Source organism: Metarhizium brunneum, chromosome 3, assembly GCF_013426205.1.
Source record: "Metarhizium brunneum chromosome 3, complete sequence".
Classification (NCBI taxonomy): Eukaryota; Fungi; Ascomycota; class Sordariomycetes; order Hypocreales; family Clavicipitaceae; genus Metarhizium; species Metarhizium brunneum.
Window position 1 is genome coordinate 3,063,961 of NC_089424.1, and position 26,494 is coordinate 3,090,454.

Sequence of the window (26,494 nt, forward strand, 5' to 3'; positions counted from 1 at the left end):
TCTGGCAGATAAGACCCCGCTCCAGATTACCAGATTATTCATGTTGGGGTATGGTTACACGAGTATCCTCGGATAATGCGATATCCTTCCTTTGCGTGGTGTCACGGCGACCCGCGACCCGCGACCCGGTCTGATCCGAGTTGATTGTCAACAGTGCTGTCTTTAATAAATGCGGTGCGGCCGGACTAACTCGTATCTATCTCTCTGGAGATGAAGAAATCTAGAAGCTATTATATTTTTTTTTACTTTGAATTACAAAGCAGAGCTTCAAGTAGTACATACGGGTAGTAAATATAAGAGTATAATTTACATATAATATTAGCCCTATATATAAACCCGGATTAATTAGTGCTCTTAAATATTAAGTTATTAAAAAAATAAAAAGGTTAATGGCTATATAAAACTGTTAGTAATACTATAACTAGCTTATACTAGGTTGTAAGAGCGGAATATAGCGCGAGAAAAACATCAAACACTTCGCGAAACATTAAATATACTAGCCCAGATAGTAATTTATTACCGCGCGTATTAATAAACGCTACTTTATAATAGCTTTAATTACTTTAAGCGTCGACGGTAAAGTACAACAGGGACCTCCAACTAGGTCGTGCTCATCGTGCCACCATTGACCCTTTCTGAGAGGGTCCATGCCCCAACATGGCCTCCTGCAAAATTCTCCGTTGTTCTTTCCTTTTAAAGCCAGGCCCTTTTCACCCAAATTTTCCATCTTCCCCAGCGAACGGTTTTCTTTTGGGCGAGATTGGCCACATCATTTCTCCCTCTCTTTACGTCGAGACCCGCGTTTGCACCCATGGCTACGCTTCAACAAACTCCAGAGCCGTCGCTCGACATACTTGCAGCCACAGCGGGCGACCTACGCTAACTGCTTGGCTGCGGAAAATGTACCAGTGTAGAGTTGGTCCAGCTTTATCTCGCTCAGATCGCCAGGCACAACCACACTGGCATGAAATTGCATGCCATCACAACGACGGCACCAGTTCAAATTCAAATCCTTCTCGAAGAAGCCAGGGCCTTGGACCTGGAACGGCGGAAACCCGGTGCCAGGTCGCCACTCCATGGAATCCCCGTCACTTTACAGGTTTGATAACTGTTCTCTGGCCACCGCCGAAAGTGCTGATTTGACGTGCCAACTTGACGGGAAAGGAGTTTTTTCTGACTCCGTCTTTTGGTCTGGGGACGACTTGTGGATCGTTTGCGTTGAACGGCCTCCATGCTTTTGAAGACGCGGCGGTTGCGACCTCACTCAGAGACGCTGGCTGCATCGCACTTGCCCTAGCAAATCTTTCCGTACGCCATCAATTCCTCCGTGAGTTCACTATGGGTCAAGGCGATACTGACATGGTGTAGGAATGGGCGAATTGTAGGGGTGCAAATCTCACCTCAGGTTGGTCTGCTGTTGGCGGCCAGGTGAGACTGAGATGACGGAACCACCTGGTTCTTGATAAGCTAATGGTCCGCAGACTCAAACACCGTACGTCCGGGGGGGTGTTGACCCCAACGACAAATGTCTGGGCTGTAGCGTAAGCCGAGAATCTCGTCAATCTTCAGCGTCTGCTGACCCGGTATCTTGTAGACGCCTGGTGGCTCCTCGTCGGGTTCTGCTGTCGGCACCGCAGCAGGATTCTCCGCCTTTAGCATCGGCAGTTAGTCGGACGGGTCAATCGTGCAGTCGGCAATTCGTGCTGCTTTGTACAGCATGAAGGGTTCCGTGGGGGCTATCGACATGAAGGGAACCTTGTCTGGGGGCATGGGTTTCGACAGGGCTGGACCGTTGGCCAAGTCTGTTCAGGGTTGCGCCCACGTCATGAACGTGCTTCTTCTAGGAAGGGATTTCCGCTCACACTTGACCAAATCGTGAGAGGGAATTCGCATTGTATATCTGGACTACAAGACTTGGTAATTTGCGGATTGGATATGCGATCAAACGCGAGTGACGATGAGCACGTATGGATTGACAGAGTTCAGGCACAGTACACGAGTGCTTAAGGAAATCGCCATGATGAATGCCTTGAAAACAGCCCAGGGCCAAGGTGCAAAGGTTTGTTACAACGCAAAGTTGTTGATGGCGGACAAGATTATGGAAAATTACGGCACAGTTCCGGTGTGGATTGACCCTTTATAGTAGGCATCTCATTTGCACAAAGGGGCGTTGACTAAATGGTTCAGACCGTGAGCTACCGTTTGGCTTCAAACGCTTTCTTGCTCTATTTAACAATACCGGGCCCCGTACACTCCAGGATTTGGTCGATTTCAATAAGAAACATGCTGAGCTAGAACTTCCATATAGTAAGATGCCGTTTACCTGATTCTTGTGTACTATTGTGCTAAAGTCTGACTTCTAGATAAGCCAAGTCAAAGCTCATTTGAGAGCGCGCTGGAAGACAACATGAGTGACAGCGAGTACGTCAGCGGCCTTCGGCACCTTCGCCAGAGCTTCCGCGACGTCATAAGAGACCAACGCGTAGGCCAAGGACGCCTACCTGATTTTGCTCTCTCTATGCCCTATAAATATTACAAGACAGTGACGTCTCAGCTCCGCGGTTCCTCCAGTCTGGCCATCTAGCCCCGCGAGGACGACTTCCTCCGTACTTTGATGCGGCCACCAAAAGGCGGCATCATACCAGGGCCAACCCATAGCCGATTTGAAGTACTGTCCTCCATCTTCAGGTCAAAGTTCAATAGCAAATGCGCCGCTATAAGCTTCATCTCGTGCGCGACAAAGAAGCGACCGGGACTAGAGATTTGGATTGGAATTAGCTTGCTTGCCGTACTAGACATTCTTCTGGCAGACGGGGAATTCAATGCTTACCATGCATGCTTGCCATGGCCAAATGGAAAGTGGTGGTCGTTCATTGTCACCATACCCAGAGGTTTTGCCGCGTCATTGCTGGCGTTGTGATGCTCCCCACGCTCCTTGCGCATTGTTGAGAAGCGCAGCGCATCGTACGTGTAGGGGTCATGGTATAAATCACCGTCATGATGGCTGCCGTCCGCATTCACGGTAAGATGGGCGCCCTTTGGTATCTTCCAACCAAGGCCGGGTAGGCACAAGCCGTCCGATGCCACGACGACGCGTTCCACAAGTGTTAAATGGAAGTTGCTAAGACGCTGCGACTCACGGATGGATGAGTCGACCTGAAGCAGTGATTGCAACGCCTTGGCAGACCAAGATTCGCCAGGGGCCGGCTGGTGAGCACGCAGTTCGGCGGTCAGATCTTCAACTGCGGACGGTGTCTTGAGCAGGTCTTGGATCCACAAGACACCCGTGATGACGGTCGTGTCGATGGCTGCGAACTCTATAGGCAGCAGGCGTTTTGAGATGACTATCGGATCCAGCTCTTGGTCGCGGTTTTCCTCCAGGGCCAAGCGAACCAGCCAAGTGATGTAATCTTCGGGGGGGGACCAGTTCTGCAGCTCCGGGTCCCCTTTGGCTTTGCGGCTCATGGAGTCAATCCGAGTCTTTATTACAGGTCCAACTCTACAGTATGCCCGTCGCCAATGGACCCAGTTGGATATTGCCAGCATTCGGCCCAGAATAGGGTGCAGAATGAGCGGCACGAAGCGCAGCAGGACGCAGTTTCGCATTACGGCATGTGTAAACGAAACCATGGCGTTGAGGAACCGTTCGTCGCGACAAAGGGTAGAGCCGACAAGCATCCTGTTGGTCACGAAGAGCACAATGGCCTGCCACATGCCCCAGAGGTTGATGCTCGTCCAGTCATTACCAACATCCTTGAGGGCCAAATCAACAGCATGCTGGACCTCTTTATCCATGGCAGAGACAAGACCTGGCAAACTGCGGTTCATCGATTTTTGAACGGCCCGCATGCCAAAGGGTGATCGAATAATCTCTGAGTCTAGGAAATTGTAGTCGCCGTAAGCACTGACGTTATGGGCCAATCGCGCGTCCACGACACTTTCGGGTTGGTCACGAAGCCATGTGAGCATGGTCCGAGGCAGCACGACGTCGTAAGGCCGTGAGAAGCCCGACGGAACAAGAAATGGCAGGCCCTTTTTGTTGTACTGTCGATGCATGTCTCGGTTAGCAGATGGTCTTGTCCTTGATCGCGCTGCCATGTATAAGACTGTGGAAGAGACATGTTTCTACCTCGTTGTATCCATCTCGGATCCATCTTTTCTGGCTAGTAAAGTAACCAATATTGCTCCTGACATGGGACCAAAAACCACGGCTGTATCTGATGGTGGGTATTTCGGCGGGATACTTTACTAGGAACACGTAGTCGAGCGCAAAGCCGACAAGGAAGCCAAGGACCGGAATCAGCAGCCAATACAGCACCGTCATTGCTGCTGTTGGTACAGAAACAAAATCTTTTGGGATACCGTGGGAGCGGTGCTGATGCGGGGGAGTTGGCTGGCAAATAATGCTTGACAAGCTGTTTCGTCGTATTCTGGAACCGAATCAGTCTCTCATCTAGGCATCTTAACAATGTACCAACCTTTTACATTGAGATGTCTACAATGTCAGATGGACTCCTAGCAATGCTACTGCAAAACGAGTACAATGAGCCGACTTGTCAAGATTCAAGTTTGCCTTGTGCGCTTGTCCGTGATGTCAAACTAAAATACTAAGCGGTGGTGAAACGTGCTGCAACGCTCCAGAGGGTGAACGTTTCTTTGCTCCGTGCCGTCACATGCAAGGCTCTCGACGACAAGATGATGCATGTGGGTTACATGCGTCTGATGGACTCAATCAAAGACTGACACGCGTGTCAATTGCAACTGTGACATGGCGCCGCAGGCCATCTATGCATCTATGTCCGCATTCTGCGTTGGCCATTGAACACCAGACTTCTTGCAGCGTAGGTTTCTGATTCGACAAGGCTCATTTTATCCTCGGCATCCGCATACTAAAAACGGCCATATCAATGTCCGAGAGTCTAGTCATAATAGCAGGCTTTGTCAAACGAGCTCAGAGTCGTTCTGACAAGTCCATCAGCAGGTGATGAAGAGGACTCGGAGAGTGTGTGTCCTGTGCGGCCGCGTGGCCCACACTCCTGCAGTGTAGTTTCCTCCGAGACTGGTATTTTCAACTTGATTTCGCCCAATTTTGTCTCGATGAAGTCTTCCTGACTCGTGTGTATTGTAGCATGCGGGCTCGACCCGTGCCGTGATACCGAGTTCCCGGCGTGCGTGGCAGCACTGCCGGACTCGTTGCCAAACCCGATACCGTACAATGCGCCCTTCCGGGTAATGTAACTGACCCCGTCGCCTCTCTTGGGAATATGTGTGACGGCCTCGAAAGGTCCGCAGTGGCAGGGATGCATCTAGGTGCTACCACATCAGCTGCCATCTGCAGCGTGACTTGTTCCGCTCTTTAGTTCAATGTTCAGATATAGAGCTAGATACAGCGAGGGTGTGGTCGCTCAAGTACCTGCCATGAGACGCCTGACCTGGCGCATCTATCTTGTCATGGCTGGTTCAAGCCGTTATAAGCCGGCTGCAGCCTGGATCCTACCTTGCGAGGCAGTTGAGGCAGTCCGAAAGCCCGCGCACCGATCGGTAAGTATTATCCAGAGAGTACTTACATCCACCAGCAGCAGATAAGAGCCCTTCTGGGCAAACTCTTCTCGCGCAATATGACATCCAGCGTCAACTCGGGCATGCCGCCGGCCATGTCTGCTGAGCACTTCTTTTTGGGAAACCTGGACATCAAGCATGCTGTCTGAAATAAGAACCCCAGTACGCTCAACCTCAACAGGAAAGTAAATGGAGAAGCCTAGACTTTTTGTCTCAGTTGTCGGCTTCTGTATAGCGCAACCTGCCGTCCCCGGCCTCCTGCTCTCACGACTCCCAAGGGCTCCCGTCTGCGTCACCTATGGATTCCCTGCTCGCTGTGGCTGACGTACCGGTTTTTTCTCTTGTCAAGAGGCACCTCAGCATTGCCATTCAACGTTCAAACGCTGCAATGCAGATCTTTGTCGCCAGTCTCCAGGCCGTAAACCTCCTCATCTTGAGCCCCGTAGATGAAGGCCATCTTTGCGGGTGGGACTCTTTCCAAGCCAGTCCAGCGGCCTCGCCAGGATCTGTCGCTTCTCGACTCTTTATTGCTTCGCGAGGTATCGGTACCCCATGGGTTATCAAGAATATTCCACAACACCCCAAGGTTCTTGCCGCTTAGGCAAAGCTTCGAATTCCCAAGTCAGCGTTTCTTCTTCAACAAGCGGTCATTTTCGCCTGGCAGTACGTTTTTCTGGACGTCTTGTATATTGTTGCGACTTGGGACGAATCGTCGTCGGCCCCTTCGACGCGGTTTGACTACCGGGAGGTCAGGGCGGTAGAATGGCCGCGATATGTTTTCATGGCCTTGTTCTCGTGGTTTGTGGTGGCTAGGGTGCTTATCGATGCGAGTTATCGAGCTGCTGCCTTGGTTGCCGTTGGACTCGGGGGCTCACCACCTGAAGATTAGCCCCCTTTATTCGGAAGCATGTGGATGGCATTTACGCTGCGCAACTTTTGGGGGTACATTCCTCTCCTGGCTATACTGCCATTCGGACGCTTGATATACCATCATGTCGTAAATGTGGTTCTACCGTGGTTTTTGTTATGATTATAATGGTTCTTTGCGAATTCAGCAAGTTCTGGCACCAGTTCCTGCGATGGCCGTTCACATCTAGGGCTAATTACCTTGCGAGAGATTTGATCAGACTTCCTCACCATCTCCTGTGGAGCGGTACCTCAACACATTTTTGTGTTTCTTTTGTCGGGTCTTTTGCACGTCATGGTGGATTCTGTGCAGGGCGTGCTACCTAGTGAATCCGGGGCCATGACTTTTTTCCCTCTGTTCACGCTAGGGTTCATGGCTGAAGATGGTATCCAGGAGGCTTGGAAGAGACTGCATGCTTCCAGACAAACTCATCAGCCGAATCTACATACTAACCTTTGGCAACGAACGTTGGGCTTTGTGTGGGTTATCACCTGAATGTCTGTGACATCACCGCCTTACCTTTTGGCCTCACGCCAGTCATCTGAGGAATATCGACAATTGGTTCCCTTTAGCGTTGTACGAGTTACAGGCGTCTATGCGGGTGTAATTTGGATACTTGTAGGAGGGGTCATGGTCAAGATAATATTTGGGGGCGAGCCATGATCGCTCGGGAGGAGGGAACTTTTAGCTGCCACGCTCGGTGAGATTTCTCCAAGATGCGTCCATTGGCGTAATTGAACGGATCTGCAGTAAAATAAAATTACATTAAAATGTTCTGCTATGCTGAATCCCTTGACTCCTCACCCTGTCGACGATGAACTGGAAGTGGAGATTATAGATGTATCGCGGAGTAATCGAAGGCATGGATAGACCTATGCCTCATGGAACGACACGGCGTCCCCATCGCAAGGAGATGGTGCATATGCGGCTCAATCACATCCACAATAAAACAAATGTGTATTTTGGAAGTTACAAACCTGACTTTGGCAGCGCGTAAAGCTAATGTAGCCCTGAACAATGGGATGAGTTAGTTGGGCATTCTTCCTCACACACATCCACATGCAGCTCAACACGCGTACAGAAGTTGGCATACGTCGGCATAAAGTACACGGCACATGCAAGACGGGGTTCCTCTACCACGTGCCTTTTTTCTTTTTCTACTCTTTACTCTCATGCAAGCCTTGTGCTTATGGAGAGGTTAATCTACTACCACGTGGCGTATTTGGAGACCAAAGTTGAAATAAACGCCGCGTCTTTAAAATGTCTCAACTTTACAATACAGTGGCCTCGTGATTGGCGGCAAAATCATGACATTCACAAAGCCATTGTCATTATTCATCCGCAGCTGCCGAAAAAGAGTGTCTTATTAGGGATGCCAGTACGGACCTAGTGTGTAGCAGTTGCATCATAAAGCCAATAGAAGGATTCTTCCCCCATCTTTCAAAGTTTCCTCTATTCTCTCACATATCTAATAATGTCGTAGAGGTCCGTCATGCGGCAACCTTGACGCAGGTTGCACGACAGAGTATAAGCCCGAGGAGCCTGCTTCCACCGACCCAAGTAACACGAGCGCAAACAGCCTGCGGAATGCATGGTCCCGTCGGTAGTTGCGTCCCGTTATAATCCCTTTGTGAAACCAGGGGACTCATAATGGCGTTTTAACAGGACAAGCCAAACTGGGCGTCAAGTGCAAAGCGAACTCAGTAGGGCCTCCTGGGGGAGTGCATTTCCCCGCTGCGTTTAACGCGTACACGCGGTAGGGTTCTTGAGGTAGTTAGCGGTGTTTATTGATGTGATTGATAAGGAGTCTCTTTACCATTATAACCACACAGGCAACTTTCGGAAAAGTCAGAAAAATTGCATGCCTCCGGGGTTTGCATTATCCAGCACTTGCTGAGGTCTTCTCGATCGGCTAGTTCGCCCGGCGCCGCAGACGCAGCCGAGATGGCAAGCCCGGATAGTAAAAAGCGAGAAAAGATGGCCGTCTTCATCGTTGGAGCTTGGTGCAGTTTGGTCTTCAATGTTGGTATACGTGTCGTGGCCCGTGGGTGTCGTGGGTGATGATGAAGAAACAAGCTCGAGTATGCAGACAAGCACGAAACTCGACCTGCATCAATATATTTATACACCTGGTACCTTTCACCCATGCCTTTCTTCCACCCGCTCCGGCAGCAGTTTGCTACACCATTGTACAGGGCTACAAAGGCAGCAGATGGCCGTCCAAAGAGCCACATGCTCGCAGCGACAGCCATGCGGTCAGCAGGAGGCGCAACAAAGAAGATTGAAGCCAGCGGCACCAAATCCTCCTCAAACAGCGCTCATTGTCCCCTAAACACGCGCGGTCTTCGCACAATGGCCAGTCCGCCCCGTGTGGTCAGACCAGCCACCCGCCGTGTTTGTCGCGCATTGTAGCGGCCAGCAACACAAGACGCCGCACGTCGGGGGCGATTGTCTGGCCCTTCAGGCCTTTTCTTCCAGATGTCGTCTTCTTTCTCCGTCTGCCGTGCGGCGTCGGCGCCTCTGACGCGCCCATGTTTCACGGCTCCATGCCTCTGACGACGCGCCGTCGACGACAAAGACGGGCCGCTGATCCGTGGGCGCAGACGCAGGCCGTTTTTCCACCGCATGTGCGGCTGTGGATATAAATGTCGGTTCAATGTTTCGGCGTACCTCATGTTGCACGTTGAAACTGCGTCGCCGACGGGTCGTCGAAATTCGCGACGAGGGCGTTTCTTTTCATGTCTGGAAGTTCACTGCTTCGGCAGGGCGAGGGTTTTTCCCCCTCTTCCTTTGAATGTAAAAATGATACGTCGGATGCTTAATTACGTGGTGTTTCCTGGCGTCGCTTGCTCGCTTGCTTTCAGGCATTTGGAGGCTTCAATGTTGTTTTATAAATGAGCTTGCTGTTCCCCCGTGATGCCGCGCACGTCTGGTCCATCGCCAATATCCTCCCCATGTGCGCCGGAAGTAAATTTGATCGCGCAAGCCAAACTCGAGCATCTATAAATACAAAAGGCACATTGGTTAGGTCACTCCAAGCATGAAAGCTTGTCATTTCGCCGCCATTTTCCTGTGTCCAAGATCCTCGGCCAGACCACAATCCCTTTCTTCCACCGACATAAATGGGAGCCAAGGGACGACGGCCCCAGATATTGGTTTGCTCAACGCGCAAAGAGATAACTGTCGTCCTTAGTACGTGCCTTATACTCTTGATTCACCTGCCCTGGACATGTCTAACGTACTGGTGCTTCTGCAGCGACTTCTCCCGCTGCGGTATAACAGACAGCACGTGTCTCTGTGACGAGAGTAAGAATACGCCATGCGCAGCGACGTTTCGAGAATGCACTGACACAGCGTAGGACAAGTTTACAAAGCTCATGATGTGTATCCTTCCCCCCGGGATCTATGTAATCCCCCCGGGCACTTTTTGGGCCTTACATTTGATACCGCCACATTGTCCCTATGCCCTGTCGAAGCAGCTACTCAGAAGCCGGGATGAATATCTACTCCTGCTGGTCTTGGCTACAATGGTGCTTATACTGCAGTGAGCCTCTTGCTTCCTCGCCATCTTTCATTTGTTTCTCCAGAGCCGGTGTGTAGTCAAACAGGGCAGCAGTCACTTCATCAGAGCCAGGGCCCATATTGAAATAGAGTACAGCAGCGTATGCATAAAAGAGACAGAGCCCGTCGCTCTCGCCCTTTCCTCTAGTTATGTACACAAAAAAATCTAATGCTTAGTAAATATCACCACGTCTTGCACATGCAGTACATGCTGTCCTTATGCATCCCAACAGACTGTTCACCAGATAGCCTGCACCGCCAACCAAAATGTTCCCATGTCATGTTGACAAACTCGCCCCCTCGCTGTTTGAAATCGCTAGTCCACGTCGCCAATGATGTTACAAGTTTCACGAATCCCATTATTCCGCGTCCCGCCCCCCAGGACCATGCGTACCCGCCACTCGTCGATTCCACGCTCCATGATATATATGCAATATGTACACCCGGCAGGCTCCGTAGATGCCAGTCGAGTCGTCACGGGTCATGCACCCACGACTTGTTAGAATGGTCCCAGTGGTGTCTACAAGATTCACGGCACCGTTAGCAAACATCCAAGGTAACAAGTTTTCCGTCTCAAGACGCAACGACATACCCCATGAATTCCTCCCTCTGCGTACTCTCCTGCCCGTACTCGGCGCGCAGAAGCGCCGTCGGCTTGGCGGGAACCAAGGCCGCGACGCCCTCAAACTCCGACTCGATCAGCGGCCACAGCTCCGCCCCCTCGTACGTGTGCCTGTCCTTGCAGCTCCATTTCCCCGAGTCGTCCCGCCGCCGCACGGCGGTAATGTCGACGAACATGCCGCTGTGGGTGTCGATCCAGCGGGCGTCGATGACGTTGTTGCCGTCGCCGACGCCAACCTCGCCGTAGTAGGGGTTGATGTCGAGCAGGTACGACTTGGAGACGAGCTGGCCGTCGGCGTGGCGCATCTCGTAGCGGAACTCGGTGAAGTTGAGCTCCGGGGCGATGCTGTCCAGCGTCTCGAAGGAGAGCTGCACGTCAATGTCGGAGTCCCAGGGCATGATGCGGCCTCCCCACCACCAGCCCATGAGCGTGCCGTGGGCCAGCCACGTCTCGATCTCGTAGTGGTTCGTGACGTTGAGGTAGCTCCGGATGAGGTCCTCCAGGACGGTGCGCCGCTCGTCGGCCGCCAGTTCCTTCTGGAAGTACCGCGTGTCGTAGTGCATAAGCTCGTAGCTGCCCCCCGGTTCCGAGTAGTACTTGGTAGAGCCGGAGCCGAGGTTCTTGTGCGCGTTCCTCTCGATGCCCTCTGCCGGTATGGGGGTTGGTATGGGGAACGGCTCCGCGACCTCGATGAACACGGGGCTCTGGAATAGGATGTAGCCCGAGGTCAGCACCATGACGACGCATGCCGCCGAGCAGAGGCGCAGCGCGAGGAGCACACGGCTGGACCCCATTTTCAGCAACGGACGGTAGATGTGCGTGGTGTGCTACAGCGTTGGACAATGCTTCATTGTATGCGGTGCGTTGTTTTGGTCAGGTGAGGTGTAGAAACCGGCTTATGAGGGAGTATATAGGTGCGCAGGGTCAAGTATGGTGTAGATGATGCTGGACATGCGAGATGGGGCCGTGGCCTTGGAGACGTTTCCGCCCTCGTATATTGTTCCTGGAGTTGCTCCTTTTACAAAACATGGTCTGGTGGTGTCACCAAGGGCATCAGACGCTTTTGACCATATGGCTCACTTTTGGGACGCGCAAGCACACTGCGAATGGCTTGCCCAGCCGATACCCGAGCACTGGTAACAAAAGGATGGGGTCAAGCTCCAAACAAGATCGCAGGCTATGGTTACCCTCAGGGGTGTCCTGGACGGCGTGGGCATGGAGGCGTGGTCGCGTGCTCGTCCGATGCGGCGTTTCAGGGGAGCTGGCCATGCACCGCGACGAGGCGATAGCGTTCTCTTTTGGCTATTCAGTTTACTTCTTGGCGAGCCCCGGGGCTCCATAACGGATATGTGTGGGCTTCTCGAGAACCATGTACTATTTGTTGTTGCAAACTCTACTACAGCCAGGGCCTTCCCTTCCATCCATGGGAGACGGATTCCCAGTTGGGCGCTGCGTCCTGGCCTGGCCCCTGGTTTTTACAGCACATCTGGCTTTCAGATGCCAGGGAACTCTGCTCTGTCCTTTGTGACATGTCGCTTTACAACTAGGAGCCATGGGCAAGAAGTAAGCGGCAGACAGCGAAAAAGCCGTACGAGTGCACGACTTGTAGCCGCCGCCAGCCAAGAAAGGCCATCTGCCAACAGCGGATTGTCGGCGGTATCGAGACGCCCAAAGGTAGCCGGGGCGCCAAGAACAGACAGACGTTGCGTGGCCATGGTGTGTGCTATTCTTGACGCACGGCGAAGCTGATAATACCAGGGCGTTGGCCAGACCAGGTGAGGCTGACGTTCCGCTTGCCCCATCTGGCCAACGGCTCACGGCCTCGCCAATAGCCAGCAAGGGAATAAGAGAGCGGAGACGAGAAAACCGGAAATCGGCACCTTCTTCCACGCTCGCGGCCGCCACATGCCACCGCGTCAGCCATCTTTGGCCGCTCGACCCGGATGCTACGGGTCCCAAGGGATCTCGTTCGCGGGCGCTGTGCAGGCGGTCTCGTGGGTGCGGGAGCAAAAAGGGGACGGCCGAGGCAGAATGGGAAAAGAGCCAAGTCGTGATGTTGAGTCTTTCCCCCCAACCGTGTTGGCAACTCCCGGCCCAGCATCCACGGAGAGCAAACGGGCACTTTGAAAAAACGAGACTGAGGCACCAGATGCATCAAGGTCCAGGGTCCAAGGTGCAAGGGCAGGCCAGATGCAGCAACTGAACATGCGACAAGGACGCCTCAAGGTCCACCCCGAGGCGAATATCTTGTCCCTTCATCTGCACACGTCATCACTGATCAGCCCCCGTTTGTGTGACAGCCAAGAACGTTTATCTCGCTGCCGATTCGGCTCCGTAGCTGAACACGGTCGGGGGACTGCCTCCAGGGTATGATCCAATGGGAGAAATAACCTTATGTACTGACCTACCTAGGTGCTGGGGACATGCCTCCTGCCAAGCTAGTATGGGGTGTCTCGGCGACAGGGTGAAGCTGGGCAACCAATGTATGTTGTAACTTTATGCCATGAATGTTCTTTGCAGTCGCGCCCAAGCTGCCACTTTGGCGTCGGTCCCAGGAATGCAGCCTGTCTACCCGTCCAATGCCCAGTGCGGCATCGCAAGAAGACGCCAGACGAGTTCCAACAACGGCGTCGCTTGGCGTCAAGGGAATGGTTTCGGCTCAATGGTATCCCTTGGACGACTGCCATGACTTGGGGACGGCCCAAGGGCCTAGGTAGTATTTGTCTCACAAGTGCTCCAGTGCAATATATCTGGGGTTGGGACTGCACAGAGTCGGTTTGCCAAGAGACTAGACTGGACCGGAATACGGATTGCATGCAACGACGAATTCTACACCCATAAAAGGCAGCGTGGTTTGACGGGCGGTAAGTTTGGCTAGGCGCCGCCGCAGCGAGATGGCGGGCTGCTGGTGTCGCGTGCTCAGAAAGGTGCACCCCAAATCACCGACACATGATGTGTGCCTGCCCAGCATTGTTGTCATTCTATGTTATTGCAGATACATTGAATCGTACAGCCGGACACGGTGCGATGTTGCCGTCGATTTCCAAGACGCCGCTTCATACGCGCATAAAACGCAGCAAAGGAGCACTTGAAGCAGCAACAACGGGCCAAAAAAGAGACGACACCAGGTCCGGCGGGGGCCACGGACTCGAAAGGGACGACTGGACATCTGGAGGAATTTTTCCGATGTGGCAGCAAACCCGATCATCGGTTGTCGATCATCCGAGGCCGAGCGACCCCCAGAGACTAGAGTAGTTCGAAACCACGCGTCGAAAAGTCTCACCTGGCCCGTCAAGTCAAAAGGACGACAGGTCCGAATGAAGGTTTTATTAACGGACATGGTAGTGCCATTGAACTCTGCAGGTCAATTGATCCCTGTCGGCCGCTCGAGAGTCGCAGCCCAAGGCCGGCCACGTAAGCCCGCCGAGCAGCGTAAATGTCCGTTCAATCGTCTTCATTTTCTCCCGACGCAACAACAAACTTTGAGCGATTCGAGCTGAACCTTGCCGTACGTACGCCAAGTCCGCCAAGACACTCCCGCCAGGATAATACCCCGTTGATTGCCAATTCGTGAGGCATCGCGGCAACGCAAAGAGAGGCACGACACGGCGATCACGCAGCAGGCTCGCGAGCGTGAGACACGGCGTCGCCACGGCAGCAACCATTGAACCAGCGCAACGGACGTCAATGACCAAGCATGGAAAGCAGCCGCAAAGGCCATGTGACGGCAGAACCCGACGTCTCTTGCTGGCCGACGAGCAGCGCACGTGACACTCGCCGCCAGCAGGATTCCGGCATCGACCACCAGGAGCCGCGCCGCGACGGCAACAGGTCGGAAATGAAACTCGCAACAACCGTCTGTGCATGACGACTTGCCACTTTGGGACGAGAGACGCTTGGCGGAGAGCCGCGAGCAGCGAACGAGAGGGAGTGCCCATGTCGACGGGTGCTGGGTGCCTCCTGGGCGGCGTTTCTCCCGGAACCACACCGTGGCTTCCGGCGGTCTTGGCATTTCGCGGCGAACTCGATGTCGAGCGCCAGGACCAGGGATGGAATGGGAACGGGCATCCAGGACTGGACAGGACTCACGAGACTCGCCGAGGCTGCCGCTTGGCGCGCTCTTGACGACCTTGACCCTGCCAACCCTGGCGCGTGGAACGATGTGAGTCTGGTATCGACTTGGCGTGGCGAGAAGCTTACCCTAGACCATGGGGACGGTAGTAGTACACCAGACTTGACTCACGAGACCTGATCTAGAAACATCCGCTTGCTTCCATTTCGCGTGGTAGATTCGCTAAATAAGAACGGCAAGCTTCATGGCCGAGATTCATGTAAGGAACACGCTGCCCTGTGGTTTGGACGGATGAATGCATGTGACACTTTTACATGCAGTGCGAGGCAAACGTAATTTGACCCAACATGTAATTAGCCATCGCACCGTGTGTTTTAGTATACTAGGAACATATATATTTGCCAGGCGAGTATGCCAAACATATTCACGTAGACTGTACAAATTTAAAAACTAGGCGGAGCATGTATATATAGAAACTACAAGAATAATGTCTGGACATGATCTGCCTCTTCCAAGTGGGCTGCTAGTATAGGGTGGGTTATTTTGACTCGACTCGACATGGTGGCCATTGATGAGTTGAAGCTGGACCAATGGGCGAATAACATGTTGGTCAACAACCCAATTTGGACCCTTTTTGGAAACTACATATGTCGGACATCTTGAGGGTCATTGCAAGTCAATGAATTGCTCTCTTGTTCAGTCTTCACGCTGTTCGACCCTGTATTAGCCAAGCTGATACTTTGCCCTCCTCCAGAGTACGTCAACTCAGTGGCAGGATACATGCATAAACTAAGTACATACCAAACTTGCCCAAGGACCAACATGCCCAAGATGCTGGAATTTATCCTTTCATACCCTTTGTCTAATAAAAGCTACGGTTTTCGCCCGTCATCCTCCCCACGAGCTACAGTGCTAGTTTGCCGACCAGCCAAAGTCCTGACAACCCTGCGACTCAAATAGCCAAGCTTAATTACTCCGATAGAGTTTCCACGGTTCGCGAGACGTGGGGAAACAATATAAAATTCTCGGATACCTAGTGTCCAAGCGTGGGGCTTTGGTGGAGAGTGCTTCAGACTTTTCAGTGAACCAGACCATGCATAACACAGAATAACGCGTAGATTTGGCAACGCCTTCCATACTCTATGAAAGTGAACCAAAGAACTACCAAACTCGTACTAGGTAAAAGTCAGAGCAAGGCCTCGGTAACCACAGACTATACGCACTATACACAGCGCGGCAGACCTGACGCTTTCGTTCCTCCCGCCCCCCAAGGACAACAACCTGGAACCGGAAACGACAAAACACCGGGGATTGCGAGGATATTAGCCACAGCCTGGCATGCATGATACCGGTGAAAAGACCATAGACTCTGCGACTTGACATGCCGAGCGGGCCACCCTGGAATCGTACATGTGTGCGCGCCGATGCTCCGTGGCCAGCGTCTCCAACCGCGGGGACAACATCGTTTGCATTCTCTACTCTTGCCATCATCCATAACGATCCGTAATAACAAGCACCACCCTGCCGGTTGCCGACGTGCGCAGCTTTCGCGCCCGCTGCCTCGGAATGCGTCGCCCGAAGCGCCATCCACGCGCACGTTGACGGCTCAGGCAGATTCACAGACACACTCGCGGGCGAGACTAGGTTCCCACCCAGTCGCGGAGTCTCGGGTCCTATCAAGCAGGAAACAACACCGTTAAAAAAGATGAGTGCCTCAGCTGGTTGCAGCCACGGGCAAAAACTGCGTGTTTTTGCCCTGGAGCAGCGCCGACCTCAAGCATGACAAATCATCGTCGACTTTTTGCGACTCATGTATGTATGTACATACTATAAGAGGGACAGTTCAACTTCCAGCCAATTGCCCATTCTTGCTTGGCAGGGATGGCGGCCATGTTATTGAATGAGTGTCTGGTTTGTATGGTGCGTATGTACATGATACGGGCGAACCGAATCGAATTGCGGCTCCAATGTCAGCATTCAACGGCAAAGCAAAACCGTTGACGTGATTGCGACTGGGGCACATACAAATCGGGCGACCCAGTTAGTACGCATGATAGTAGGCCAAGTGAACAAGATTCCATTTTGCCAAGATGCAGGATTTGAAGGAAGACTCCCTTGTTGTGCTGCCCTGATGGGAACATTGTGCATGGCACCCAGGTTGATAGATGCAAAGAGCGTAGTAAACGAGAGACGTCATCGAATACACATGAAAACAGCTTATTCTGAACAAGACACTCCTTGCCATGATGTATAATAGCCTTGCGCAACGCCGGGACAGGGCAGGCAACATGTCAGTCAACAGATGGATTTGTAAATGGCGTCAACTCTAGATTCAGATCGTGCAGACTGCAGACTGAGCGTCCCACGCCGAGCCACCGCCCTTGTTCAGATTCGCGCCTCCCTGTATATATCCGGGACGTGATATAGCATAGGCACCTCTCAACAAGAATGCTAAGCTTCACTCAGGGACTCAGGGCACTCTTCTTTCACGGCCGTGCTTTCTCCACGCCAAGTTTTTATTTTCGGTGCGCAAGCATAGCTCGAGACGTGTATGAATCAGGATGGTTTGGTTCAGTTTCGCTCCGGGCCGCAACACAATGATATTCTCCGACTTGAAAAGGGGGGCCGCCTCGCCTCCCTTCAACTTGCTGTATTTGCTGTCGGGCGGTTCTAACTTCTGTCCATGCTGTATCCTTTGAATCTGCTCATCTCATCTCACAGCCAGAGTGGAGAAAAGGAAGCTATCGAATTTTAAATCACCTCACGACGCCCTGCTTCAACCAAGCCTCCATTCCTCGCCAACGATGAATGCCATTCTTCCTTGCAAGCCCCCCCAATAACAGCATCTATTATTCCCGAACCCACACCACGATGGGTATCTTTCTCTTCTGAAAGCAGGCGTCGAGGGACTTGACCGATGCCGACATCGCCAGGCTGAGCAGGCAAGCTCTCGAGTCTCCATTATCTCATTCCTCGTCCACTTGACCCATTCACTGTTGTACTACATGTTTGTACATACAGGTCCCCGCTGCAATAGTTGTGGCTTCTCGGATACGCATGTACTTCGTATTATCGCGATGCCGACTAGAGTTAATGTGAGGGATAGCATTCCTCCAGAGCATATAGTCGCCTGATGTTGCCACGGAAAGGATCAAGCCCCATTGCCGGAACTGCATCGACCACTGAGGCTCATGGCGATTCGGCAGGTCCTGTGTTATTTAAGAGTTGGTCCTCTTGGGAAGTGTGCCGGAGAAGTGGTGTCGACTCAAGAGCCTTTTGAGACTCGGTACTCTCCTTGTTTTTGCTTGTCCCATTCACTCGTTATACCTAGATAGTTATCATGAGGGGCATCGTCTTCTTGGGGACCGTCTCCCTCGCGGCTGCTGTGACGGCGGCTGACAATGCGCAGAATCCGTGTTCTGGTGTAGATGTTCACGGCGCTTGTTACCAGGCTGTTGCCGTGTGGAAGCCAGGCAAGGATTTGAGGCTCGACGTCTCGGGGAGGGAAGAGATAGTGCCGGCCGAGATACAGGCCTGCCGAGACCGAAAGACTGCAAACGCTGCGTTGGCTTGTCGTGCTAGTCGGGTTGTCAAGAGACAAGCGGGTGCATCGTCAGCATCAGCATCCTCGGGTGTGTCGGCATCCTCGAGCTCTTCGGCTTCGAGTGCATCGGCTTCCAGTGCGGTAGCGTCCTCAAGTGTGCCAGGATCCTCGAGTGCCTCGGCATCATCAAAAGCGTCGGCGTCTTCGAGTTCATCAGTATCCAGTGCAGTAGCATCATCAAGCGCATCGTCATCGTCAAAGACATCGATATCGAGTGCATCAGCTTCAAGTGTACCGGCTTCGAGTGTATCGGCATCATCAAAGGCATCGGCATCTTCGAGAGCATCAGTAGCCTCGAGCTCTTCAGCTTCAAGCGCTTCAGCATCATCAAAGGCTTCAGTAGCCTCGAGTGCGTCAGCTTCAAGTGTACCGGCTTCGAGTGCCTCGGCGTCATCAAAGGCATCGGCATCTTCAAAGGCTTCAGTATCATCAAGCGTATTGCCATCATCAAAGGCATCAGAATCCTCCAAGGCTTCAGTAGTCTCGAGCTCTTCAGCTTCAAGCGCTTCAGCATCATCAAAGGCATCGGCATCTTCAAAGACTTCAGCAGCATCAAGCTCTTCAGCTTCAAGCGCTTCAGCATCATCAAAGGCATCGGCATCTTCAAAGACTTCAGCAGCATCAAGCTCTTCAGCTTCAAGTGCCGCGGCTTCCTCCGGTTCTGCATCATCGAAAGCGTCGGCTTCATCCAGTGCTTCGGCGTCCAACGTCCGGCCCTCAAGTGCGCATGCGTCTTCGAGTGCCTCAGCATCGTCGAATACTCCGGCTTCGTCTGGTTCATCATCCTCCAGTGCCGCGTCTTCAGCCAGCTCTGCGGCCTCATCCAGGGCCTCGGCGTCTTCCAGAGCTTCCGCGTCAAGTGCTTCATCTGCCTCAAGCAGCCGAGCCTCCTCCAGCATCCCGGCTTCTTCAAATGCTTCCTCATCCTCAAGTGCCTCGGCGTCATCTAAAGCAGCGTCCTCGAGCGCCGTAGCAAAGTCGAGTGCTCCGTCCTCGTCCGTCGTCTCATCCAGCTCGCCGGCATCGCGTGCTTCAGCGTCCTCGAACGTTCCGGTTTCGTCCAGTGCCTCGTTTTCAAGTGCCTCGGCAAGGGTAAATGCCACATCGTCTCGAGCATCACTATCCAAGTCGGCGTCATCCGGTGTGCCAGCTTCTTCGGTTGTGTCAGTCTGGTCAAATTCCACGTCGTCTCAGCTGTCACTTTCTAAGCCGTCATCATCCAATGGCCCGGTTTCTTCAAGCGTGTCAGCCCGGTCGAATGCTACATCGTCTCACCCGGCTTCTTCTAGGCCGGCATCATCCAATGCCCCGGCTTCTTCGGGTGTCCCGGTATGGTCAAATGCCACGTCGTCTCAGCCGTCACTTTCTAAGCCGTCATCATCCAATGGCCCGGTTTCTTCAAGCGTGCCGGCCCGATCGAACGCTACATCGTCTCACCCGGTTTCTTCTAAGCCGGCATCATCCAATGTCCCTGCTAGCTCAAGTGTGTCGGTCTGGTCAAATGCAACGTCTCAACTGGCATCGTCTAAGCCCGCGCCATCCAATATCCCAGCTCCTTCAGGTGCCCCGGTATGGTCAAACGCTACATCCTCTCAGCCATCACCATCCAAGCCCTCGGTATTCAGTGAGCCGGCATCGGGCGTTCCGTCAAAGGTAGCAGCATCATCCGGCAAGCCTGGCAGCAAGCAGGCCCCGTCAGCCAAACCATCTTCTGCTGAGCCTTCGTCTGAGAGCCAGCCCAGCGGACAGGGACCATCATTCGTCAAACCCTCCTCGTCCGGTGGACATTCCGCCCAGCCCGCTTCGCCCGGACAGCCGTCCTCAACAGGGCACACTTCATCACGCCCTACTTCGGCGGGCAATCCCCAGCCGCCAAGAGTCGGTCCCTTCGAGCTTCTCGGGTGCTTCAGTTCTTCCAGGGGCTTTCCCACGTTTCAAAAGGTTGCCTCGAGCAATGCCATGAGCTTGGACCTGTGCGCCTCGAGCTGCCCTTCGCCGTTCTTCGGAGTCTACGACACGTGAGTCAACACCCCCCCTTTTTACAGGTAACAGGACATTGAACTCATCACTAACAACACGTAGTGACTGCTACTGCGGCCAAAGGATCGAGCCAAGTGACGGCAAAGTCAGCAGCGCCCAATGCGACAAGCCTTGCCCCGGTAACAAGAACCAAGTGTGTGGCGGCAAAGCAAGACTCGCTCGCCGCGGCGACGTTCCCGCAGGCGTGCTCCTCTCCGTCTACGAGCGCAAGAATGAGCGTCCTACCGCGGCGCTCAAGGTCGTGACCAGCACCCAAGTCATCACCGTCACGTCCTGCCCGCCCGTAGTCACAGACTGCCCCGTCGGCCAGACGACCACCAAGACCTGGATTGCCACGGTGACCGCCCGGCCGGGCCCGGAAGAGTGGCACAACAAGGTCGTCACCTGCTACGGCGACTACTGCGTTTCCGGCCCCGGCTGCGACGAGTGCCAGCACACGCGTGTCGTCTTCGACGGCGTCCAGTACCAGTGCGAGGCGTCCCCGGAGTCCAGCCCGCACAGGCTCGTCCACTGCAAGGACGACGAGTGCAGGTACTCCAAGTGCCGTGGTGACCGCTGCAACCAAAAGGTTGTCTGCTGGGACGGCCAGTGCACGCCCGCGGCCTGCTACGGCGACGAGTGCGACAAGAAGCTGGTTTGTAGCAACGGACACTGTGAGCACCAGGCCTGCCACGGGGAGGACTGCCATAAGATGTGGGTTTGCGACGACGGCCACTGCACTGCCCGGCCTGGCTGTACCGGTGATTGCGTTGCTCCTCCGCCTGTAAAGCCTGCTCCCGGTGCCTCGCCGGGCTCCGGTTCACCTGGCTCTGGTCCAAATGGTTCTGGCTCGCCAAGCTCCGGCTCCCCCGGGTCTGGTTCCCCGAGCTCCGGTTCGCCTGGCTCTGGTTCAAAGGGTTCTGGTTCACCCAGCTCTGGTTCCCCTGGTTCTGGTTCACCTGGTTCTGGTTCACCCGGCTCTGGTTCCCCTGGTTCTGGTTCCCCTGGTTCTGGTTCACCTGGTTCTGGTTCAAATGGTTCTGGCTCGCCGAGCTCCACCCCCTCCGGCTCCGGCTCACCCGGCTCCGGCTCAGGCAAGCCCGAGAACCACGGCAATTCCGGAAAGCCAGCAGACTCTGGCAGCCCCGCCAACAAAGCAGGCACCGGACATGTCGAAGGCCCCGGCAAGCCCGGCAACGGCGGCAGCGCCAGCCACGAGCCAGAGCCCAACAAGTCCGGCCACAACGAGCATCCCGCCAAGCCCAGCAACAAGGCCGACGCCGGCCACCAAGGCCCCGGCGAGTCCGGCAACAAGGCAGGTCCCGGCAACAAGCCAAGTTCCGCCGGCCCCAGCCCTTCCGGCGACAAGCAGCGTCCCGCCGGCGTCAATTCCGCGACACACCCCAAGAACACGTCGCCCGTGGTCGCTGGTTCCACCAAGCGCGCAGTCGGTTTCCACGTCCTGGCTGCCGCTGTTGGCCTGGCGCTCATGATGTAGACGCCGCCAGAGTCAAGTCCAAACTTGCCCTCTGGGCACACACCATCACTAGATAGATTAGTATCCCAAACAGAATAGATAGGTCTTAATATTGCTACTTTTATTATGAGTGTTATGTGCATTCTCTCCTTGTCAGTATTTCGTAGTCGGCACGCTTCGATGGTAGCGCAGCCTCATGCTTCCCTCGCAATTCGCCTCGCTCAGCTATTCTACGAGTGGTTTTACAACGAGACTTGCCCTTTACCCCAGGAAGCAGAATGAGCTCCGTGACGTGAAGAGCCCTGGTATTAATAGCGGCGTGACCCCAGGTCCATTCGCCTCCCCCTACGTCTTAGCGGCAGTCAAGATCTAAATGACTTTCGAATACGTCACCCTCTCTGAGTCAGTCGTCTAAATACGCGATCCAATCCTCATAACCTTGCTTCCGTTACGCTGTTTAAATGTCCCCGAAATCCCATTGCTGCAACTAAACATTCAGCGTTGCGCCATGCTCCCCCATACGCTATGCTTCTACACCACAGGCTGCTGTGGCAATTCGAATCGAATTAAATGAATACGAATATCGCCCGCGCCCCCACGGTAGTTTACGACTACGACCTTTACATGCGACACATTACCAGAGACGCGCATCTTTCTCCTTGGGCACATGGGCCACGTCCAGAGGTCTTCGGAAAAACATTTACAACTCCAAGAACAGGTTGGTTGGACCAAAATGATGCATATGTAATACGATAGATTCCGTTAAAAAAAGTAACTGTCATATGCCAAAACTACTTCTCCATCTGGATAATTGCTTAATATTTAAAGCGCGAATCAGAATGCTTATTCACAATCCTCCAAAATCGCCAAGAAAAAAACAAAAGCTCCTAGACATTGCGAGCATATTGCCCAAAAATGCCTTTCCAGAGCACAAAGGGTATCACCGATAGAATCGAATTAAAAACACAAAAACCAGATGGCGGCCTGCAGAGTAGCACAACATTAGATTGCTTTTGACGAGCCTTCTGCAACCAAGCATCCTGGCTCCCGTCATCCTTGGTCATTGGCGTGTCCTCGTGGCACTGGGCTTCTCGCACCCTGTGAACAGCCCAGCTGAAGACTTGTTGAAAAGGTGGCCAATAAAGTAGCACAAAAATATATATCCATCCAGCAGGCACACACAAGAGCCAGATATAATGAAATCTTGAGTTACCAGCGCAGCGCAATCGACGCGCGCGTGTCTTGTGACTGGTGCAAGAAATTGAACATCGAAGAGGAAGGGAAAGAGGGATCAAGTTTTGGCCGGCGCTGCTACATGGCGAGTACGCATGTCACGAGCGCAATGGCTAGAACTTGTTGATCAACGAAGCAAGAGTGAGCGTCATGTCCATTTGTGAGCGTGCGTAGTAGTCGAGACATGTTTCATAGAGTCGAACGATGATTCGCTTCCTCTGCGGCCGTGAAGTCGTCATCATCATGGTGCATCATGTAGATGAAGTTGATAATTGCCCATGGCTGAACAAAAATTGACAAAGGGAATGAATGGTCGACCGAAATGGCGGGATTGCCACAATAAAATGCCGAAAATGAGTGTACTGACCCAACTCGGAGTCTTTCTCATGTCTGAACCCTTAGTCCCCCTTAGGGTCCATCATACACGAGCCTGATTTTACATCAGTGCAACGACCAACATGCCAGCAACACCAGCAAAGGCGACCTTGGTGGCATCGAGGACACCAGCAGCGTTATCGGGTCCTTTCGTGGCAGGAGCTGGTGCAGTGGTGGCAGCCGGGGGTGTGAAAGACGTCATCCCACCAGTAGGCGCAAAGGTAGTCGTAGTCGAGTTGGTGTCCCAGGTTGAGGTAACGGTATGGACTTGGGCGAGAGTGATGGTCTTGACCATGGTCATGGTGTTGGTGTAAGTGTATGTCGTCGTTGGTGCGGCGCTGGTATCGGCAAGAGCCAGGGCCGGCAGAGCGGCGATGACCAACTTGATCAGCTGCATTTTGTGCGCTGTGCTTTATGCTCCTTGATGATTGCTTTGCCCGGAACAGAAATTGCAATGAAATCGCCAACTCGGATACCAGCCAAGCGGGCCGGTGTAGATCGTGTAGATATATATAAGACAGACTTGGGATGAACACAACCCGCGACGGCGAGTATCGGGACAGGCTGAAGAAACAATTCCAGCAGTGACAGTGACAATCGTTGTAACCGGGTCTGGTCTGGCCGTTCCTTCGGTTGGGGGAGAGCGAGTGTGGTGGAGGGATACTTAAAGCAGCCCGACGTGTCGTCGTATGGATTCAACACAGAATGAATGACTTGTGTGAAACGCAGAATGTAGAGGCTTTGCCAACGAAGCCGTGACAGTGGTGTGAGCGAGCAGGATGAAGCGAAACGTGGTGTCGACGAGGAGAAAACAAGAGGCATCGACGAGACGGGGGCAACAGCCATTAGTATGTCGGGCATGGGGGCGAGCTGAGAGGGCCAAAGAGGCCAAAGAGGCCAAAGAGGCCCAACCCAAAAATGAGGGCGTCTGGTGAGACAAACCAGAGACCAACATCGTGCCGGGCAGGGCCGCCCAACGCTCTTTCCCGTCCTGTGCACCTGCCCGCCGGAGCCAGTGGTTGTCTTCGTCGTGGTCGTGGCTGCATCTGCGCCCTGGATGCCCTGGCTGCCCTCCAATACGGCGTTGGCTAGTTCACCACCTGGGCGGCGCCTCATTGGCGCATTTTGACCGATGGACCCATGCGCCCCATGCACCTAAGGCACCCCCATGTACCCCTTGACTGCGACCATGTGTCGAAATACCTAGGCAACAGGGCGAATTCTGCTACGGCAACCATGTCGCGTGGGCTGAACTGCGTACCAGCAGGGGACTCGGTGGACTAGTTGACTCTATTTCCCTCATGGGAAGGAACATTGAAAGCACCAGGGCGGCTCCGCTTCCCTTTCCACGTCGTCCCTGCCAAACTGCAAAACTCCTTTCTGCGACTCGGTCCGAAACTCGCGATGCGACAAATAACTCAACTACCTAAATTACCGCAATGCTCAGTACAGGAAAGCAGCAAGTTCTTCGCAAACGGCTTCATTGCCGTCAGCGCGATCATTCTCATGCCGCGCGACGCGCTACATAACAATCCCGAGACGTGTTCGCTAAGGCCACGTTGATGGAATTGAGTTGTGTCAAACTTGGACCGGCGCATAGTCAATTGCGTGAAACGGGACTGAGCAGTTGCGGGTGGAGCGAGTGCCGAGCACGCACTCTGCAGACTTCATTGCGACCATGTCTCTCCGTGGCTATTCATTGTTTCAGTCACGACCCTCCCTCAGTCGAAAACCTCGACTTACACGCTCACACGCACGGACTGGGACTCGGACTCGCGCGTGGGCCAATTTGGTTTCCGCCCTCGGTTTCAAGGAGCAGACGTAGAGGGCGGGCACTGTTGTTGATATGAAAACACACTCTGCTGCTAATTCCGGTGCGAAGAGTGAAAGTCATGGTGGTTACGCCCCTCGATGACGTTGTTTTTTTCTTTTTTGGTCTTTTTACAACGGCGAATCGCTGTTCCCATCACATGATCCTTGCTTCGGCCGACAGCATGAATGCTACACCTGCAGTCAAGTCAAGCATCATGCCCTCCCCCGCGCCAGCCGCGATTTTGCATTGCCAACTTTGAGACGGCCTCGTGGAATTTAAAATTTGGGTAATCTCCTTCTCTTACATTGATTGGGTCAATTCTCCCCGCTCCAGCGGCCATTTCCTCCAAATGGCAATTTGCGTTCCTGGCGCCTTGCCTGTTTCGGATTGCACATCCACTCCCCCACTCAATGTCTCGATTCAATGGTCTGAATGCTTAGTACAAATATTTGCTCTACTAGTCCGAGTAGGCCAGCTTTAATACTCCTGGCTACGAGACAAAAGACATTGATTGGATATGTCAATACATCCAGCCCATGGACTCGCTGCGCGAAAGTTTTCTGGTCGGAGTCTTGGGCTACTATCTCTTTAGCCGCGAGATGGCTCGTAGAGACTCACTTACCCGTTGGCAACTCAGTGGGCTTTTTCTCTTCCACTTAAGAAGATCAATTGATTGTACATATGGCAGAGGAGGCCCCACGAGCCATTTCGCAGCTAAAGAGATCCAAAACCTACTACGTAGAATCCTCAACATTCGGCATCAACCGCTAGTTCCATTGAGTCTCTCCTCTCAACAGGACAGAGGCCGTCACGGGCTCATGGGTCGATCGGATAATATCTTCTCCAGCCAATGCATCTGCCAAGCCTCGCCAAATGATGGTCAGATTGTCAAGCGAATCGCTGGGTGGATGCCACAAAAAGAAGCAATTTCGCCTCTTGTTTGCCCCGGCTTCGTCTTACACAACGCCAAGCACATTGCATCCTCATTTCCGTTTCGCGCCCAGCTTTGATGACCATCTTCTTCAAGCAATCAAGAGGCCGGCAACAGCCCGTGCCTTGTCCCGACATGCTTCGTTGTGCTCCCATGTTTCAGGCTCTATCAGGTAGTCCATGTTACATCGGGGTATTTGTGCCGCCATGTGACGATGGCACACATATTGTGCAGAAACATGCTTAAAATGAGATGCCCGTTCCTGGACGGAAGCATCATGGCTCCGGTTTGACCGTGCTCCGTACGCCGTCAACGAATTAC

General features: G+C 53.4%; 6 protein-coding genes across 6 annotated transcripts; 2 read left to right on the top strand and 4 right to left on the bottom strand.

Moving 5' to 3' along the window:
- Positions 1-1,467: 1,467 nt before the first annotated feature.
- Positions 1,468-4,324, bottom strand: gloP_1 (Cytochrome P450 monooxygenase gloP; the record flags this gene model as incomplete). The annotated part of the gene is made up of 4 exons (XM_014687222.2): positions 1,468-1,650; positions 2,611-2,755; positions 2,831-4,044; positions 4,130-4,324. 4 exons carry the CDS (start codon positions 4,322-4,324, stop codon positions 1,468-1,470), a joined length of 1,737 nt encoding a protein of 578 aa, XP_014542708.2.
- A 1,623-nt stretch (positions 4,325-5,947) lies between these two features.
- G6M90_00g061640 (uncharacterized protein) lies at positions 5,948-6,160 on the top strand (the record flags this gene model as incomplete). Its single annotated transcript, XM_014687221.1, has 1 exon — positions 5,948-6,160. The coding sequence occupies one exon, from the start codon at positions 5,948-5,950 to the stop codon at positions 6,158-6,160; it is 213 nt and encodes a 70-aa protein (XP_014542707.1).
- Positions 6,161-10,501: 4,341 nt separating this feature from the next.
- Positions 10,502-11,443, bottom strand: MNN4 (the record flags this gene model as incomplete). The annotated part of the gene is made up of 2 exons (XM_014687220.1): positions 10,502-10,547; positions 10,620-11,443. The coding sequence occupies 2 exons, from the start codon at positions 11,441-11,443 to the stop codon at positions 10,502-10,504; spliced, it is 870 nt and encodes a 289-aa protein (XP_014542706.1).
- A 6,722-nt stretch (positions 11,444-18,165) lies between these two features.
- Positions 18,166-20,081, bottom strand: G6M90_00g061660 (uncharacterized protein; the record flags this gene model as incomplete). Its single annotated transcript, XM_014687219.2, has 2 exons — positions 18,166-19,494; positions 20,031-20,081. 2 exons carry the CDS (start codon positions 20,079-20,081, stop codon positions 18,166-18,168), a joined length of 1,380 nt encoding a protein of 459 aa, XP_014542705.2.
- A 203-nt stretch (positions 20,082-20,284) lies between these two features.
- G6M90_00g061670 (uncharacterized protein) lies at positions 20,285-21,842 on the top strand (the record flags this gene model as incomplete). Its single annotated transcript, XM_014687218.1, has 2 exons — positions 20,285-20,343; positions 20,408-21,842. The coding sequence occupies 2 exons, from the start codon at positions 20,285-20,287 to the stop codon at positions 21,840-21,842; spliced, it is 1,494 nt and encodes a 497-aa protein (XP_014542704.1).
- A 1,648-nt stretch (positions 21,843-23,490) lies between these two features.
- On the bottom strand, positions 23,491-23,826 carry G6M90_00g061680 (uncharacterized protein; the record flags this gene model as incomplete). The annotated part of the gene is made up of 1 exon (XM_014687217.1): positions 23,491-23,826. One exon carries the CDS (start codon positions 23,824-23,826, stop codon positions 23,491-23,493), a length of 336 nt encoding a protein of 111 aa, XP_014542703.1.
- Between the last annotated feature and the right edge of the window lie 2,668 nt (positions 23,827-26,494).